Source organism: Leuresthes tenuis, unplaced genomic scaffold, assembly GCF_036924035.1.
Source record: "Leuresthes tenuis unplaced genomic scaffold, fLeuTen1.0.hap1 SCAF_13, whole genome shotgun sequence".
Taxonomy (NCBI): domain Eukaryota; kingdom Metazoa; phylum Chordata; class Actinopteri; order Atheriniformes; family Atherinopsidae; genus Leuresthes; species Leuresthes tenuis.
This window is the reverse complement of record NW_027325367.1, coordinates 7,417,454-7,437,250: the sequence shown is the minus strand read 5'-3', so window position 1 is coordinate 7,437,250 and position 19,797 is coordinate 7,417,454. Positions and strand designations below refer to the sequence as shown.

The following is a 19,797-nucleotide window of genomic DNA, read 5'->3' as shown; positions in this document are numbered from 1 at the left end:
GAATGCCACCAATTATACACTGGGTGCTGATTCCACTGCTATACTGTCTTTAAGGTTTTTATAAGGTAACAATGCATTTCTGCTGAGCATGCATCACTTTGTGTGTGAGGGGTTTGTTTCCTCATTGAGCAAAGAGGATCAAATTGACTCTTCCACAATCTGGTTAAATGTTATCTCAAACATTGTGGATATCTTGCTGAAACATTGTGCTCCAAATAGATTTTCAGCTGCAGTTAACCAGGCTGTTTATATTTGCTGCTGGTGGTGGAGATGGAGCCTCCACTCAATGCCCCGCATAGTCTGCATGCCTCGCCATGCTGTCCACAGCAGACTCTCTCTGTCTGCTTTCGGTCTTTTTTTAAACCTCATTTGCCACTGAGAGAGGCAAACTGACTCATTGTCAGCCAATTTTTTTTAACTCAGTCTCAGTGTATCATCTGCACCACATTACCATCCAGCCATCAACCGATATAGTGTAGCACTGACAGGAGGCCCAACCAAAACAATTCAACAACCCTTACTTTCTCCTCTTTTATGTACTTCTGTGTCCACATATTAATGAGTGGCCATATATAGAAATGTCTTTTAATGGGATCAACTGTGCTGCTTTTTCTAAATTTATAAGGCACTCTAAAATATATAATTTTTTCCCCTTTTTTGTATGAACACACTTTTTTATGCGTATGTATTTGTGAGTTTATGCAGCTAGATATACAGAATCAATCTACATGATACTCAGATGTTTCCACGTGAATCCACGGGGTGCCTCCATTCATTCCTAAAGGATAGAGAAAAATACAGACTGTTGCCGCACTGAATAAGGACACAGAAGCTGTTGTGACGTGACGTAATGTTTTATAACTAATGGCAGTATTAAAGAGGTAATCAGCAGTTGTTGTTTCTTGTTCTGTCAGTCCAATTGATACCTTCTACCTGCCATTCCACTTCATTATCTGCAGTGTTTTTTTGTTGTTGTTTATGATAATTAATTGTAATATGGCAATTTGTTACTATTATGGGCTTTAACAAAATAAGCCACTCTGTTCATCCCATCCTAATAGAATATGCACTCGCTACTAAGTGATTCTACTTTTCAATTTCCTGTCCATGAACATCCATTTAAAAAATAGCTGAAAGCCCCCACTAGCACCTGCTTGTCAGCTAAAACACTTTGAGTCATAAACTGCTAATTAGGGTTTGCAAGCATGTAATTGGTCTACATATAAGGTATATTGGTTATAACACATTTATTTGGATTGACTCAGTGCCAGCCAGCTGCCAACATGATGATTAACTGTTAATGTTTATGTTATTTTATTCATTGATATTACTATTAGCAGCCCTATGAATGTAAGTGGTGAAGCCTCAGTGATAGGGCCTTGTTAATCTGGTAATGTACAAACCGCTGTATAGATATTTTGTGATGAGAAAATGTCCCCTTTCAAGACTGACTGTTAGCAACCTAAAAGTCAGAAAAAAACAATAACCAAGAACCATGGGAGAACATGTGACTAGTATTAATGTGAGAGCATAGTTAGTGATTGCATTTGTATCTAAATACAGATAGAGAGGAAATTAATACAACGTTGCTATACAATACAAACGTACAAATAAATACAAACATTAAAGTATCACAGATTCAAGGCAAAAAGGAGACTGAATGAATGTCCAACATACATGTTTACAACTGCCCTCTGGGTTGGAGATTAGTTCTTGCCTTAAGTGGAGGAGTTTAAGTGTCTTGGGTTCTTGTTCATCAGTGATGGCAAGTTGGAACGAGAGATGTATGGACGGTAGGATTTAGGCTTCGTCAGCAGTAATGCAGGCGCTGCTCTGGTCCGTTGTTGTAAAGGGGGAGCTTAGCCGAGAGTCAAAGCTTTCGATTTATTGATCCATCTTTGGTCCAACCCTCACCTGTGGTCAAAGATCTGGATAGTGACTGAAAGAATGAGGTCACAGATACAAGCGGCTAAAATGAGTCCTTCTGAGGATGCCTGGGCTCAACCTTAGAGATATGATGAGGAGCTCGGACAGGGAACTTGAAGTAGAGCCATAACTCCTCTGCAAGAGTCTCCTGGTGGCCTCCACCCCCTGGAGGTTTTCTGTGCAAGTTGGAAGAAGACCCCAGGAGAGACCCAGAACTCGCAGGAGGTATTATATGTCCCTTTTGGCCTGGGAACATCTCAGGATCCACCAGGAAGAGCTGGAGAGAGTTGCTGGGGAGAGGGGTGGCTTGGTTTCCCTACTGGACCTGTTGCTCCTGCGACCCAACTTTGGATAATTGGAAAATGATGGATGAGTCTTTAAATGTTTAATAATGTAAAATAAAAACAGAATTTAAATATATTTTTTAAGATAATTAATTCAGTGGTGCTGAAACTCTCAAAATGCTAAGGCTTTTTCAGCGTCTTTTATTGACCTTGACTGACTGCAGCTGGTAGCTTCCTGTGCCACATAAAAAGGTTTGTTTTTTACAAGAACTCATTAAATTGGTTATTCCAAACAATCCAATCAGCTCAGTGTAAATCTAAGAATAAGGATTTGCACCATGCAGAGATGTGTCCTGGAGACACTTCCAAAAAACTGTCGGATCTAAGTCTAAGACCAAAAATAGTATCAAACATATTATTTGGAGTTTTTACCACTCTGTCTGGATCTGGAAGAAGAACCAAACTGTCTCTCACAACTAAGAGGAAATACGTTTAGAAGGTTAGGAAGAACCTCTGAACTTCCAAGGCTTGGTTCTCCATTTGAATGGGAAGCTTTGACACAAGTTTTATTATCCAAAGTCAAGTAATTTTCACATCATCATGGAATGAAAGGCCTCTGTCTAAATCAGTACCTTAAAGCTGGACTGCTTGCAGCAAACGCGTGAGTTTTATGGTCAGATAAGGCAGAAATTTAATTGTTTGACCAGAGTCACTGTAGGTATATTTCGAGGCGTAAATGTCCAACTTTAAGTATGCTGTTGGTAGTATCATGCCCTGGATCTATTATGCTGCTAGTTTGTTTAAAAGATTGCACAATGTGGATAAAATAATGAAGAATGGGCACCACCACGGAATTTTGAACTGTTTGGGAGATAGTTGAAAGTTGAACTTATCTGGGGACACAAAAGAACATGCAAAAAAAAAAAGAAAGTGGGATGGATAAAGAAGGCAAATAGCCACTTTATATCTTTGCAGAGGCTTCTGTCTCCATTGCTCTCGACCTCAGCAGGGGGGTATATTTTCAATGCAGATGAGCAGATGTGCAGTCCTCCAAAATACTAACAATGCATAGCCCTCTAAGATGATGCCACGCATTGGTCGAATACTGATTAGCTGAAAGTTAGCTCTAGCCAGGAGGGACCGATAACAACAGATTTCCTAACAAGGAGCCCTGTGAAAAGCACAAACAACAGCTGCACTGGACATTTTTTATTATTTAAAACTTTGTTTCACTTCACCACAGAGCAATTTTTTGTCCACATTGATTTCTGTGTTCTCCACAGCAGAGCAAAGCCAGAGCACTGACAAAGCCAAGAACAGCCCACAGCTCAGGTTGTTCCACATATGTCTGCTACAATCCCCAAGTGACAGCAAAATGCCATTAACATGTACATGTATTTATGAAACTCCAGCACAAAGAGCCTGCGGAATTATGTTCACACTTTAAGGTTAAGACTTTGAAACGGTCCTTCCTAAATTCTGACCTCAAAATATGATCTCAAAGTTATTCAAATATTAGAAAAAAAAGTGTGAAGGAGAGAATATGTTTCCCTTGGTGCAAGTCCCCGTTCATAACGCTAAGAATAAAAGACATAAAAACTGTTATGATCCATCCTCTCTGTACCCCTGTACCGGTTATGCTTACCATATATTCCCTGTGCAGTCTAATGGTTTTGACCAGGTGTTTAACCCCCTCAGTATATTACGACTATAAATACCTTTACTTCCTCTTGAGGCCCAAGTACTTACACACGCATATGCTCACTTCATAGAATAAGATAAAATAGAATAGACTAAAATAGAACAGAGGCATCAAACTGGGGATTCATATTGCACATAAGAATAACTACAAAGATAAACTCCACCCGCTCTCTTGTCAAGAAATAATACTGCTGCCGGTACAATTCTCCTCTTGACTATGAAGATGCACAACTACACTCATACAGACATACTACTGCAACATGCATCCACACAAACACAGAGACACAAACACACACAAACACACACACACACACATGCAGAAGCTAATAAACCAGTTCTACTGAGTACAAAGGAGGGTCAGTGGGAATAATGGCTGGCTGCTCTTGACTCTTTCCCTCCCTTTGTCCTTTCTTTTCCCTTCTCTCTAAATTCAATTCTCTTTTCGATGTGAAGACCTTTCCCCCCTCTCCATCTCTCTCTCCTATTTTTCTCTACCCTTTGCTCTCTCTCTACCTCTCTTCCTCTGATCTCAATTCCCTCTTCAGCCTGTAGAGCTTTATTTCAGCGTAGGCCCTCTTTATTTGGTTTCAGTGGCTCTTGTCACGGTACTGCACTCTCAGGGTAATATATTTCCTTGCATCTGAGCATCCTCCAATTATTACTCAAATCAGAAGAGTCTGAAAAGAAAAAAAGATAAATAAAATCTTGGAATGGTTTTAACAAGTAACATATTTGTATTTTTGATCTCAATCAAGGGTCTGAATAACCGTTTGAATTTTTTTAATTGCGTTTTAAAAATGTTTTACTAAAAAGAAATCATTAAAACAAAGGATTTAAACTGCATTAATCCTGGATGCTGTTCAGAGATGTGGACGTTTTTAGTAAAATCTGGGCAGGGCTTGGTGGTGGTTAATCTAATCTCCATTTAAAATATGCACAATGATTATTTTCTTAAACTTTAGTATCGTTTGATGCTTGGTTCTGGTCTGTCCTTTAGCTCTTTCTGTATGTGCCAATGAATGAATGTCTGTCTCTGTTTGTATGTGATGACACATTGTGTTACAAGTAACAGTATAAAACAGATTTTCCAGCTGAAATTTTAAAGTAATTTTCAGTAGCTGTTGAATATAAAAGATAGAAGACAAGGTCAGATATTGTGTATTTTCTTGCAGACTTGAAAGCGGTGGAAAACTATGTTTTCAAGTACAGTATTATTTGCTCACAATAGCAAGGAAACATTGTATTTTCAAAGAATATTGCACTACCAGCTCATTCAATGAAAAAAAAGAAGAAGAATAACATCTTATTGCAATGACTTGGAAACACAAAGCTCAGATGGTGATCAGTTGCTGAGGTATTTTATAGCTCTTGTGTGTGAAACTGCCCAACCGTTCTCAGCAGTTTAGATAAATTGTTTTTTTTAAAGGTATACTAAACAGTTCCAATTTATAAGCCTATAAGCCTCCTTTCCTGCTCTGCAGAGTAGCAGTGATATTATTTAAGTGAAAGATAGTTACAGAGAAAAACAGGAAATTAGAGAATTAAAGCATAATGGGCAGATCGTTTCATAGCAGTTATATTCTTAAGCAGAAGAAAGATTAAAGTCAGCGCACAACCATGTGGGATGGTGCTGCATTGTCATATTTAATGTAAAAGCTCCTTTTCTACTGTGGAGTCTACTTTTAACACTGTTGAGCCCTTGTTTCCTTATTGCTTATTGTACGTTTTCAGTTCAGGAAGCATGAAACTGAACTATCAATATCTGCTTGCCTCTGCTGTCTCCCAGATGTTCCAATGGATACTACGGCCAGCCCAATGTACCAGGGGGATCGTGCCAGCCCTGCGATTGCAATGGCAACCTGGACCTATCCATACCCGGCAGCTGTGATCCAATCACCGGCCAGTGTCTAAGGTGTCGCCAGGGTTATGGTGGCCTGGATTGTGAGAGCTGTGCTGAAGGTTACTATGGAGATGCAATCACAGCAAAGAACTGCCAATGTGAGTAATCAGACCTAATGATAAAAATGTCCGTCCTCTTAATACTATGAAGTTGATTAAAGCTCTGTAAAAAATTCACTTTATACTGGTGAGAGTCTTATTTGATCTAGTATGACCAGCATATAAGGTCTCATGTTTCTTTTCAAAACCAATAACAATCAGGGGAAGATCTAAATTTTACGACAGTTTCTTGTCTGTTGTGAACTTTTAAAGTTAAAATATACAGACAATACCTCAGTTTTGCAGATTAGTTGGACTATTTAGAAAATATTAGACTAACCATGTCAATAAGTCATCTTTGGTGATGCAAATGTGCAGTGTTTCCCGTGATGACATAGTTCTACTTTTAAAGTAATGGCTTACTTGAGGCAAGTGGTATGTTTGCAGGTACTCTGTGAGGTCAACAAATAAGTTCAAATGGATCCCAATCAATGCTGTTTGGTACATTAACTCATGTTAAAGTCTAGAAATACATTTGAAAAGTACAGATATGTATGTGAACTGTATGAGAAATTTTTACTGTTAAATAGGGAACAATTTGGTTTGTATCATCATCCAAACTTTATAACCCCCTATTTGAAATATTTGAAAAATTATTGTTTTTTGCATCCAAATAGTTGGCTTTACTCTACATGTCACACCTTCCAACCCCAAACAGCAACTCCCAGGACACCCAAAGAGTAAATGCAACACATGAATTGAGCAGCTTGTCTTAAGATTGTCAACACACAGTATTTCTTCAGAATCATTTTTAAGTAAAGCAACACTCAAAGCAGAAAGGAAACTACTCATTGGGAGTTCAAGAGGGAGGATATAATTAGCTTTTCAATTAATTTTATGAATCTTTACAGAGTGCCAGCAGAGTCGTTTGTGTGTCTCAGCAGGGGTGTTACACCGAAGAGCGCTATGTCCTCATGAAACTTCTCTGAAATGATTTAAATGATACCTTTAATTCTAGATAGTACACCATCTGCAGTGTGGGTTTGTGTGTGTCGACAAGCAGCTGTGTCAGTGGGAGGTGTGATGTCGGAGCAGCCCACTGACTGCCAGCTGTGCTTAAAAGTGAGAATAAAAGCGATACCTGTAAAGAAGAGAGGGAGGGACTGAGCGGCAGAGAGCGAGATGGCAGGGGATACAGACATACAGATGGCACTTGTTTGTGAAAAAGTCTTCATTAAAACCTGTGCTGTTGAAAAAAACAGAGACAGTGGCAGGGTGATGGGCAGAAAGACAGACACCTCACCCGAAACAGGAGACAGGCAGACTGATAAACAGATAAAACTGTCAGAGCAGCACAAAAGCAGGTAGAGAGGCTGACAGAGGGTATTAATGTGTATTTGATAGTTCATTGTTCTGTGGTTGTTTCCCTTCTCCACCAGCTAAATGGTTATTGATTAATCAGCCTGATCTATTGCTCTCCTGCAGTGCTGATCAGCTGCCTGCGTATGGGAGATGGAGGGTTGGTATTGATCTGGTACGAATGACAAAAGACCACCAAGAATTATTAAAAGACAACAACTCTCCCTCTTTCTCTCTCTCTCTGTCTGTCTGCCACCCTCTCCCCATCGCTCCCAGTCTTAATGAATTTTATTGAGTGGAGCAGGAGAGTTCAGGCTGAGTCCATTTGTGCTCTATTAGACTGTAAAAATCCTGTACATTTTCTTTTGACATCGCAGTTCCTATCTGAGGCCACTTTTGCTATAGCCATTTTGTGTCTTCCCCAATAATGGTTCAATTTAATTCCTTTTGTGAATGGGTAAATGGTGTTATTTTCGCAAACAAACTTGACCACAAAGTAATTTGTCCAGGGAATAAATTCAAGAAAATGAACTCCTCTGACCATTTCTCGCATGGGGAAAAGTAATTTAAAAGCAGTTGCAACAATGTGTGAATTACTTTGTTTCACATTTGTTCAGTCACTAGAACTAAGTGAATATGTAGAAATTCAGTAATGACCTTATGCTTCCTGTGTGTCTGAAACTTAATGAACTTTTCACAAATGCCTTAAACATTTAATCAATAAACTCTTCTGGGATCTTTGGGAAAACTATATATATATATATATATATATATATATATAAATTCTGAACCATTAGTTTAACCAAAAGAATAAGTGATGCATTAAATTAATCATAAACAGTTGCAACATCAATTTTCATTACGTGGATGATTCCATGGTCGTCTTGTTTTGTATCTTAGATAATAGAAAACTATTATAGTTTACATCTAAATTGATCTGAAGTATTTATTCTTTGTACATTATTAACATGTATCAGCCATTAGTTATAATAACGATTTACAAACTCCCATATGAGATGTCTAAATAGGTTTTTACTTAAAAGGCTTTAAATCCGAACACTTTGATGATCACTTTCGGAAACATGTTAAATTCTTTAGACTTGTCTATATTTTGGCATAGATACAATCTAAAATATCATTATATGTTTATGTTTATGTATTTAGCAGACGCTTTTATCCAAAGCGACTTACAAATGAAGAAATAACAAGCTATATAAAAAGCTAACAATAAACTACATAGAAGGAACCCACTAGTCTGACTCTGTCAGAGGTGACAGAGTAGAGATAGGGTGCAGGCATAGAAAGAAGTGCAGAAAGATAAAGTGCAAAGATAGAGGGGGTAGGGAAGTACAAGGTAAGTGCTCGGATAGGAGATGCTCTCTGAAGAGCTGGTTTTTCAAGAGTTTCTTGAAGATAGACAGGGACGCCCCTGTTCTGGTAGCGCTCGGTAGGTCATTCCACCATCGTGGGACAACACATGAAAAGATTGTCTTAGGCGTGGTGTAGGCACTGCTAGACGACAATCCTGGGACGAACGGAGGGACCGAGTTTCATCCATGTTGATATGTCAGAAAGACAGTCTGAGATTCGTGCTGAGACCGTGTGGTCATCAATTATAGTTAGAATTGTTTCAGTAAATGAGACAAAATTACTTGAAAATGATCATTTATTTGCTGAAAATAATTATCACATATCTGCAAGTGACCAAAGTGTGAAAAGTTGCCAATAACTGTTGGTCAGTGCTACTTAACTTCTTTGCAAAAAGCAGCTTCAATTCTGGGATTGTATTAGGTTTTTTTTTACATGAACTGCTTGTTGAACAAGTTTTGTCTAACTGATAGCCCCTCATTTCAATAGATGAACAAATTGCCTGCTTTTCTTCATTAGAATTCAAATTACAATTCAAAATTTACTGTTCCAACAATAATGGCATCCCATCCCATCCCTAAGTTGCCTCTTAATACTCTGTACAGTGATTTAGGTATCACTAAATCACTAAGTATCTATAACTTGATGAATACTTCTACATTAGCTGAAAATATTTAGGATTTCTTGGTAGAGAAATTTAAAAAAATAAATGAATTAATGACTTTTATTTCACAACAAGAGTGACATTGTAGAGCAACAACTTACAGAAGAGAGCACAGATGGTCCCTGAAGGTTGATGCTACAGACTGACATACAAAGACAAGCATATATTTGTATGTTTTCTGATCTTGGCGTGTACATGGAGGCATCTGCATGTATGCAGTCAAGTAGGTGTGGGAGGGCATGCATGCCTTTCTGCATTCAGGTGCAAAGCTCCACCATATGTGTGGTTCTGCATACCTCTGTATCTGAGAATGTGTGTTCGTGTGTGGACATCTGTTGTAGGCTACATTATCTCTCCACCATACTTATACGTCTCAGAATCATGTCCATCCTTCTGTCTCTTCTACATATAAGAGGAGAAAATACCAGGAGGTAAAACAGACCACTACCCATGTGTGTCATTGCAGTGCTACATGATGTGTGCTACTAATTCCATGAGAAGGTGTATATGGTTTTATGTGCATCTGTGTGGGTATTCATGTATGCTTCCGACAGCTTATGTACCAGATGGTGGCTGTGATGTTAAAGCCTTTTAATTGTTTATCTAGGGGTTGATTGGCGTATGTAGGTGTCTTTTTCGTCATTAGGGATTTAAGCTCACAAAGTTTAGATAAAGATGAAGTCATGCAGAGTTTCATAATTAGATAGTGAAAGGGAGAAGGAGATTTGAAAGGTCCTTTTTTCCGATATATTTTGGTATTTATATAACAAATTTAATGAGTTCCTGTAGCATAAAAAGTAGTGGCAATGGTAATGAACTGGACGGCATACATTATTAAGACGGAGACCGTTAAGACATCAGAGTCATCCAGGGGTTTCTAATGAATAATTAAATGTTATCTTGTTTAATGTTGTACCATGACTTTTTAGAAATATTTACTAAATCTAGTAAGGTGTATGTCATACAACATTTGGAAAGAGGACGAGTATGAGCGAATGAGCTACTCATTGAATTTGTGTGCAGAACTGAATCACTTTCTTTGATATTGCAAAGTTGGATATCGCCCATCTCTGTTTGCCCCTCTTCTTTTTGTTTTTTACATTGCAGTGATTTAAACATGTCATTGCATTTTCCTCTGCTGTTGTGTAAAGATGTGCTGTGTAAGATCACAAATTTGTGCGTTGATGTCCTAAACATATTGCTAAGAAAGTAGTTTTACTATTTTAACATAATTCTCCCTTGTCTGAATGATTTTATATCAATCATCTTAAACATTTGGATTTCTCTACATGGAGAAAATTGGACAGTTTCCTTAGAACATATAGGTAGTGAAACATAATTCTTTGTTTAGACTGTGAAGACAACTGATGTGAACTAAATGTTATATTATATAATGTAATGTAAATGTTCAGGGTACCTGGAATTCTGGGGGAATCACCACTCCTGGTAGATGGTGCTTTTCCTTTCAGTCCATTGGCAGGAGTGACTTTATGTTGTAACATTAGGCTCAAGTCAGGTTTCCACCATAACATTGCTTTCTTTTCATATTTGCATGTAACAAGCGCTAAAGCACTGTCTAAAGTTCAACGTTTCATTTTGTCTGTAAATTAGAAATGGATGTGATCGCTAACAGTCAACAGTTGAGCCAATGCAGAAGTGCCTTAAAGTTAGATACTACAAATGTCTGCTAGTCGCTTACCCCAAAAGACCTCCAGCTTCATGGTGACAACTGGGGGATTGCAAGTGCATTGAACAGGATATAAGTGGATACTAACCGTTAATCCTGAGGAGGAGCTTGTCAAAGATCTGAGCTTTTAACACAAATATTATTTTGGGATAAACACACTTAAGTTATTGTTAGATATGCCAATTCTTAATCTCTCCTTTTTTCATCTGCAGCCTGCCAGTGCCACACAAATGGCTCTGTATCTGGGGTCTGCAACAAGGAGAGCGGTCAGTGCCAGTGCCGAGAAAATGTGGTTGGACGGCAGTGCAATAAGTGTGTGGTAAGTGGAATTTTAGACCTTTATTATTAATTTTCAAATGAAGATTCCAATTATACAACTGATTTCTTGTCATAATGTTGTTCCAATCTTCACTGTTTCTGACTTCTAAGTTCTTTTAACTCATTTTTATTCTACAGACATCAACACATTTTCACTGCTACTTAATTTCAGCTATAACTCTGGAACATGTTCAGTCGCACACTCATAGCTTTTACAGGACAAATCAGTTTCTGCTTCATCTCAGTATGTCACAAATAATGTTGTAATAAACAGATTTTTGATTTTATAAAAGCTATCCACATTATATTTTCTCACTGCCCCTTTGTTGGTCACTTCCCTACATTCCCTCCATCCATCTGCATTGTGATTGGCCCAGCCCAACTGGTGGTTGGATGCTGAGCGTCAGGAGTGTATGCCTTGTCACTGCAGCCATCGCGGCTCTATCTCTCAGCGTTGTGATATTGAGGGTCGCTGCATCTGTCGCCCCAGCTTTGTGGGCCTACGCTGTGACCTGCGTCGCCTGGGTTACGAAAGGCGGGAGACACAGCGGCCTGTGGAACATGTTCTTGTGGACACTGTGCAGCAGAGATGGGGGGGCTCTTCCCGCACGGGGGGTTGTCCCAGGGGCGCATACAGGCCTCAGACAGGGGTAACACATGCTGCATGTGGATGGCAGTGGTGTGTTAAGTAGCATGGGGTGTGTTTCTATTTGGAGATTTTTGTTGCTCTCAAATAAACAAAAATGTCTCTTTTCTGTTGTTTTGTAAGAATCATATCGTTTTGTGGAACTTCATTTTTAAGCCGTTGCATGGAAAAAAACATTGACTCAGGTGTGACTTTTTTTTGAGAGAGTGCATTTTTTTGGCAAACAGCGCACTTAGTAACTTGTTGTCTTTAGTTGGCTTCATGCTGGTTTGGGCAGTTTGTTTATGTAAAGATCCAGTTTTATGCAGTATCATGCATGGTTTTGTGTTTTGTTTCCAAAAATATCTTCAAGAATTTACATTCAGGTTGACAGACAGCTTCAAAACTCCCGGTGCATCTTTTAGTTTACTTTAATTTTACTTAAATTTTACTTAAAGTCTTGCATGCCATCATTGATTTATTTTTTTTTTTTACTGTTTACTGTTAGTCTGCTGCTATCTTGCCTAATTCCTCTGTTTAATCTCAGCTCCATTCATTGGCACCTTTGTCCTGCTCTGTGTCTCACCAGGCTCAGACTCATGGCATCGAAACTGGTGGAGTGTGTGTCCCCTGTCACTGCAACTCATTTGGTTCTAAGTCATTTGACTGTGATGAAACAGGTCAGTGTAGGTGTCAGCCGGGCGTCGCCGGACCCAAATGTGACCGATGTGCACGAGGATTCTTCAACTTCCAGGAGGGTGGCTGCACACGTAAGAGAGAGAACTTTTAATCTTCCTTAGAAAGTTAAATGACAAAAAAAAAATCTTTTTAATTATATGCCAGAGTTGAATTAGTTAAATCTATCTTTAGAATTTAATCCAAAATTATTTTAAATTATCTATGGCCGAAATGCATGCCTTTCTCTTAGTTCATTAAAATAATTCTTGTACACACAAGGAGAACAAAGTAAAAACACCACCATGCCAGTGACTGACATCTTCGGTGTTGTTGTGTACTTCAAAATATACTACGTTGTTTTCTTTCATTCCAGATTCACATGAACATTGTACATGTTGCATCCATACCTGAACCTCAAACCTCAAACTTAAAATGCATAATAAAAAAAGAAAGAAGAGAAGAAAGAGGAAGGAGCCATGATCACATTAACAAATTCAAACCTTAAAAGTTGTCAGAAGAAACTAGCTGATGATTGATATGAATGCCTTTGAATTAGTGATGGATTAAGGTGATCAGGGCCCCCCAGGCAACTCTTTGTGTGCCTTGGTTCATGTTTAACAGGGAAAAAAAGGAATTTAGTGACATGCGAAAAAGTGTGCCATGAATATTACACAGAAAGCACTCACACTGGGAGTGCACAAAGATAAATGCATACACTATCTAGCCAAAAAAAATCAGTGTAGAAAATCAACAGCAGAACTCACAACAATGTTTTAAGCATTTTCCACACAAACATTGTGAAGATATTGGAAATAATCTGTTGTGAAGCTCACTGTAAAGGGTTAGTTTTACTGTATCTGCTGCTAAAGCTACTTGATGATTATTTTAACTCAACCAATCCGAGCCTAATCTCAAACTTCTTTAGATGACACTTACTTATTGTCTCTCAACAGCCTTGACATAAACACTCAGTCAAGGATTTTTCTTTAGGAGATATTACTCTTTTAGTTGTTGTTCTTTTGAATTTAAAAGAAGAAAAAAAATAAAATATGTCAAAAGATTTAGCCAATCTGTGGCCCTTGAACATTTAGGGCCCCTAGGCTGCAGCCTTGGCCAGCATGTATCTGTGCCTGCTTTGAAGACTGAACATACAGAATTATAATGAGTTGACTGAATAAATTACTGAGCTACAATATCTTGTATGCATCTTGGCTAGTGAATAAACAAAATGTTAAAGAAATATAATGTGCTTTGAATGATAGAAGATACCATTGATTTATTGTAGCTCCATGAATCTCATCAATATATGCTTTTTAAAAAAAGAGTGCAGGAGTGCGTTTGCTTGTATGACTGCCAGTCACAAATCTTCTAAATATCCGTACATTACAGCAATATATTATTTGGTTTCAGATTAGAATTTACTGGCATTACAGCAATTCTTGTGTATTCACATCTTGTTATCACAATCCACATCATACATAGAAAGCCCATCTTCTTCCTTCAGAGGTGATTCAGGGTTTAATCACTTTGGATCAAGACTAATCCCATAATCACACCTCAAATTTAAGGTGAAAGTGCATCAGGGTGGGACAGCAGTCATTTGAGCTTGCTGCAGCAGCAGTTGCTTATTAAGAAAGCACCACAGTTTAAAATTTGATCGGATTATAAGTTTTAACTAAATTATATTTCTTTATGCATCGAATATTGATCATTAATCTTGAAGACCTACAATGCCCATTTTAAAGCATGTTTTTGTTTTTTTTGTTATTTTTCCTTAAGTAATTAAACTCAGATGATCAGTTTATTAATCTAAATTATTAGATAAAAAAATGATTAATACATTTTTAATTATTAGATTATTTGGTGCTCCAAAAGGATTTTATTTCAAAGTTGAGCATTTTTGTCACCAGAAATTACTCTCTTAGCTTGTTTTTGAAGTTTTAATCTATACCAGACTGGAGTCTTTATAGTTGGGGAATATGTTCAGTTTATCAAATCCTTTACCCATAAAACATTGCAAACTAGGCAAGAGGTGTTGAAAACTCTGTGTTCGCCAAAATGGGAATTAATAATATATATTGTCCCGGTATGGATATTAACAGCTTTACTCACAGAGCTTCTTCACTATATCACTGATGCCAAACTCCAATAGCAGCAAAGCGAAAAGGTGAGAAGATTTCCAGAAAACCCAGTAATACACTGAAGTAAAAGATAGGAATGGGATTTATCTGCTGTGATCCACTGCCACAGTTTAGAGGTCAGATTGCAGGCCTACTGTGCTGCTTGTGTGTCATGTTACAGGAATGCACAGAAGAATACAAATATGAATAGATGTGCATATTTGGTTTCTAAAAATTAAATGACCCTCTTATTTACAGGAAATCTAAATGTAAATGTAAGTAGCTAAGAGTAATTTTTGACTAATTCATTTAACTGAAATTTGAATAAAGTAAAATTGTCTCCTGTAAAGCTGAGTTAGTATTTGATTATGAACTTAGTTGTCTTAGTTTGGATTATTTCTGTCCTTTTGTTCATTTTTCATTCACCTGAGATCCCCAGGGTCCCACTCATCTCATCTCACCTGCTTCTTGTTATTAATTAGCACACCTGTTTCCACTTAACTCATCACCCTGAGTGCTTCTGTAAGGAGTTTTCCTTTCACTCTCTGATCATTTCTGCTCAGTTTAGTTTTTTACTTAAAAACTTTGTATTTGTCTTCTTTTCCCCTTGCTTTTCTAATTTAACTGGAAGTTTGCTTTTTCTTTTGAGCTCTTATTAAAGAAATTATTTTTCTACCTCTTCTTTGCTACATTTGGTTCCTGTTTTTAACACAAACTATTACACTGACATTTCAGCTCAGCATGAATGCTGTTGCATAAGTTGTTGGAAATATTCCGAGTGAAATGCTAAATTCTGAACTTTCTTTGGTTTTTGTTTGCACAGCCTTTTTTTTTTTTAAAAAGCCAGTTTCTTCAAAACTGTTTAAAATGCTTGATTCCCCTCTTTTTTTCCACCTTTTGCTTTAAATCCCCTTTAATGACTTCCTTGGTCTCCCCTCCCTCTTCTACAGCCTGCCAGTGCAGTCATGTAGGAAACAACTGTGACGTGAACACTGGACAGTGTATCTGTCCTCCAAACACTATTGGTGAGAGGTGTGACCGCTGCGCTCCCAACCACTGGGGCCATGATATCATGGCTGGATGCAAGGTGGGCTGAGATTGTATGTGACTGACATTTGTGCAAACAAATTCTGGTAATGATTAGTGGGTCAGCAAACACAAAGGAGAAATGGGGAGTATTTTAGGTAAATACCATTTGAAGTATTATTTTCTGGTAATGCGATTGTTTAATGTTGAATATTTATATTAGACAACTTGCTGTAGACTAGTATATTTTTATTTTTTCATTAAAAAAAGAGGGAGATATAAAATGCTTTTATATTTACTTTTAATAGTTAAAGAACTAAACGGGTATGATGGATTTGACCATTTTTACTCTAATTTAGTCTGAACACACACATCTGTATCTTAATATTCTTCACTCTTATCCCTCATAAGCTCACACTTTCTTACAGTTTATTGCTTGCAGTTTTGGATACATAGGCCTTTCATTATATACCTGATTCACAGGTCAAGATCACATGCTGTGAAGATCCAACATGCAAGCCCAAGCTTTGTGCTTGTTTGAAAACTATATGGGTTGACTGTGTGCACTAAATAAAAACAGTGGAGGAAAATAATACTGTCCTTTTGGTTGTGTGCATCTGTAAATAGGAGTGTGGCTGCAATGTGATTGGTTCAGTGACACAGACGTGCAACATGAACACCGGCTGCTGCTTCTGTCGCGATTCTTTTAGAGGAGAGAAATGTGATGAATGTCAAATTGGATACAGAGACTTCCCGCAGGTAAAGATCCAGATGAACCCTGTTTTATATTGTATCAATGTAAAGTGTGCTTTCACTTTTATTCAGCTAAAAAAATAGAATATTGAAGTAATGCGATAAATTCACTGAGGCCGGAATGTCTTTTTGGCTCTAGTACTTGGACATGGGAGATAGATTTATTTATTTTTTTTATATAAAATACACTCTTAATATGACTAACTGCAAGCCACTTGCTACAGGTGTACTGTAATGACACATGAGTGGAAAAACAAATGTGATGCCATTCTTTAAAAAAAAAAAAAAAGCATTTTTACAAAACTACTTTCACAAACTGACTGTCCTCTTCAAATTTGATATGCCTGTATTGCCTGTGTATAGCAAAATTTAAGACCGATGAATCTGTAATGAAAACACTAATGAAATCTGAGCTGAGTTGTATGCAACATCTTAATCCTATAACTGACATGGAATTAAGAAGATAATGGCTAACGTAAGGCCACACTCGAGTAACTCATCTTTGAGCCTGTTGTGTTGATAACAAAAGCTTTGCATTGTCTGCTTCCATATTTGCCACAGTGCATCCAGTGCAAGTGTGACGTTGCAGGATCGGACAGCCAGACCTGTGACATGGAGAGAGGAGTGTGTGCCTGTGCAGACCGAACAGGAAAATGTAGCTGCAAGGTACAGCCTACATACACTTTTGCTTGTAATGCTTTTCTTAACATATTGTATTTTCCATTCAGCAACTTTACCATAACTGCTGACAATCTGCTTGGCTTTTACCTTTCAAAAAGTCAGCTTTGAGTTCACTGAGTGCTTTTAAGACAGCTGGAGACAAATGTGGTATTTGTTTTCATTCCTGCAGGAACCAGAGTTTGAGTTTTAAATGTCAGTGCAGATTTAAAACCTGCTCCACACTCTTTCTCTAGCAGTGGCGTGCACAGATTTTTTTTTTTTTTTTTTTTTGAAGGGCAGGGACGGAAAGACAAGGGGAAAAAAAAACACACCTTGACAGTATTTCATGTTTTCTGTTGAACCGATATTGGGAAAGAATTAAAAAATTGTTTTCATTTGACAAATTTAAAAACGTGGTTAAGTTCACGTTCAAAATAGGCCGACGTTATGTAGCCGAAGTGGGATGTTTTTTTATTTTGTTTTTTTTACACAAGAATCGACAGTTTTCAACAGTTTTGTGTGGTAATTTTTCTGAATAAAATGTTTCTCATCCCCCCCCCCCTTTTTTTTTTTTCAAAAATTGCACCCTGCATATACAATTGTATAAATGCAGACATTCATACTGTATAAAACCCAGGTTTTGCTTTTCTATTTGAGCAGAACTCAAGTCATCATAAAATATGTTTGTTACTCGGATAAACTTGCAGTATATTGTATAAACCAGGACACCCACTGGTCTAATTTAAAATTATGTATTTTACACAAAGCCTGTCAAGTCTAATGCTTCACAAGCCATAGACTTCACATGGTGTAATTTGTTTTTGTAATTTATTAACTTCCGCCTCTGAATCGGTCATGACCGACCCTGTGCTTTTACATCATGTTTGACAAATTGTTCTGTGAATTGAACAGTATCTTGACATTCAATATACATATTGGCACTACAGTTTTGGTGCATTCACGTAAGACATCACTGTAATAAACTTCCGGTTTCCACAATATTACTGACGAGGATGATCTATTTAGAACCGCAGTCTTCTTCATTTACTGTCTGAATGCTTGGTAAAGAGGTGTTGGAGTTGGGAGCATTTACCTAGGACCATATCTAAATACTTAATACGGCATTCTCTATAGTCCCACTGTATCCTAGTTGGTGTTTCAGCCATTTTATTTGCAGTGTGCTGACATTCCATCATTGAGAGAAGACAAAGTCCCTCTGTCTTGCTCTCAATTTACTTTCTTTGACATCTACATCTTCTCTTCAACTTGTCTGGATTCAGGGTCATATTCCAGTTATTACTTGAGCTTTGGAAAACCCAGTCAGCTGCCACACATGCAATACACTAACGCATAATGGATGTTAAAGTGCCAGAAGTACATCAAAACCAGCATGTAAAATCAGTGTTTTCACTGATTTCAAAAGGGAGACATATGACCAGAACTACTGGCTACGAGGCGTGCAGCCTAGAACAATAATCCCCTACAATCAAATTTTTGATGATGATAGTTAAGTGAGGTTACAAAGTATAATTGGGGAAACTCAACTAAATGACACACTGCAGAAAGACAGCCCCAGTGACTCCTTTATACCGTGTCATTGCATGGTAGCTTCCTCTTTTTCTGCCCTTGTCATTAACACACTTTCTGCCTACATACTCACCACCTATAATCATAAAGTATATATTGTTTGCTGACCATATTATCTCGTATAATCACCTATCAGTTGCTAACTCTATGGTGTGTTTGATGGACATCTCAGACTGGTGACAATTTCCATGTCTGCAGTCACTGGCTGATCACATAGAAACATGTTGAAACCGTTGCACCCGCACACATACCTGATTCTTGGCCTGTAATGAGGCTTCAGATCATAGGTGGCTTCTTCTTTATGGACATTTATGAGGTTGACAGCTTGCCAGTCAGTCATTTGTCACCTGACTCTTTGTGCATCTATTTGCTGACTGTGTGCTGACTTTTCTGTCTATCTCTACAGCTTTATCGATGGTGGAATGAACTGAATTGTTTTTGCAAATTTCAACAATTGGGTACTTTATTTCTTTCTTCAACTACATGCACTTAGATATTAAAAAAAAAGAAACAACCTCGTATGCTGAGCATGAGTAGTCTATACAATAGGTAGAATAGGTAGAAGTCATTTGCATGTTTAAAAGTCAAAAATTTTATTCTTCTGGATTTTGGGGTACATGTCAGCAATCAAGAGAAGACTTCATGACCAGAATTGTGACCACAGGATTTAACATCACGTCGAGGAGTTATTGATGCACATATCAAAAAGAAAAGGCAGACTTCTGAACAGCCGTGGTGGTATTAATTGATTTGAAAAATATAAAGCCAAGCAACCAAAGCAATTCTCAGGATAATCAATCAATCAACATTTATTTATATAGCACCTTACAACAACCAGAGATTGACCAAAGTGCTTCACAATTCCAGAAATAGATTACATATAACACAAGACAACAACAAAAAGGTGAGCCGCAGCTTCTGTTAAAAGCCAGTTTAAATAAATATGTTTTTAATTTGACTTTGAACTGCGGTAGGTCAGTGGTGGTACATAAATCAGAGGGCAGTGTATTCCAAAATTTCGGACCTGCCACTGCGAAAGATCGGTCACCCCATTGCTTACACCTGGACTGGGGAACCTCCAGTAGATGTTGACCAGCAGTGCT

At 37.8% G+C, this 19,797-nt stretch overlaps 1 protein-coding gene across 1 annotated transcript in view; it reads left to right on the top strand.

Annotated features, from left to right (window-relative positions):
* Positions 1-19,797, top strand: part of lama2 (laminin, alpha 2) — a 171,376-nt gene that overhangs the window by 85,394 nt on the left and 66,185 nt on the right. The window contains exons 21-26 of the mRNA XM_072362587.1: positions 5,698-5,909; positions 11,140-11,246; positions 12,460-12,640; positions 15,619-15,755; positions 16,322-16,453; positions 17,009-17,113. Coding sequence (XP_072218688.1) covers positions 5,698-5,909; positions 11,140-11,246; positions 12,460-12,640; positions 15,619-15,755; positions 16,322-16,453; positions 17,009-17,113 — 874 coding nt within the window. The remainder of the gene's footprint in view (positions 1-5,697; positions 5,910-11,139; positions 11,247-12,459; positions 12,641-15,618; positions 15,756-16,321; positions 16,454-17,008; positions 17,114-19,797) is intronic.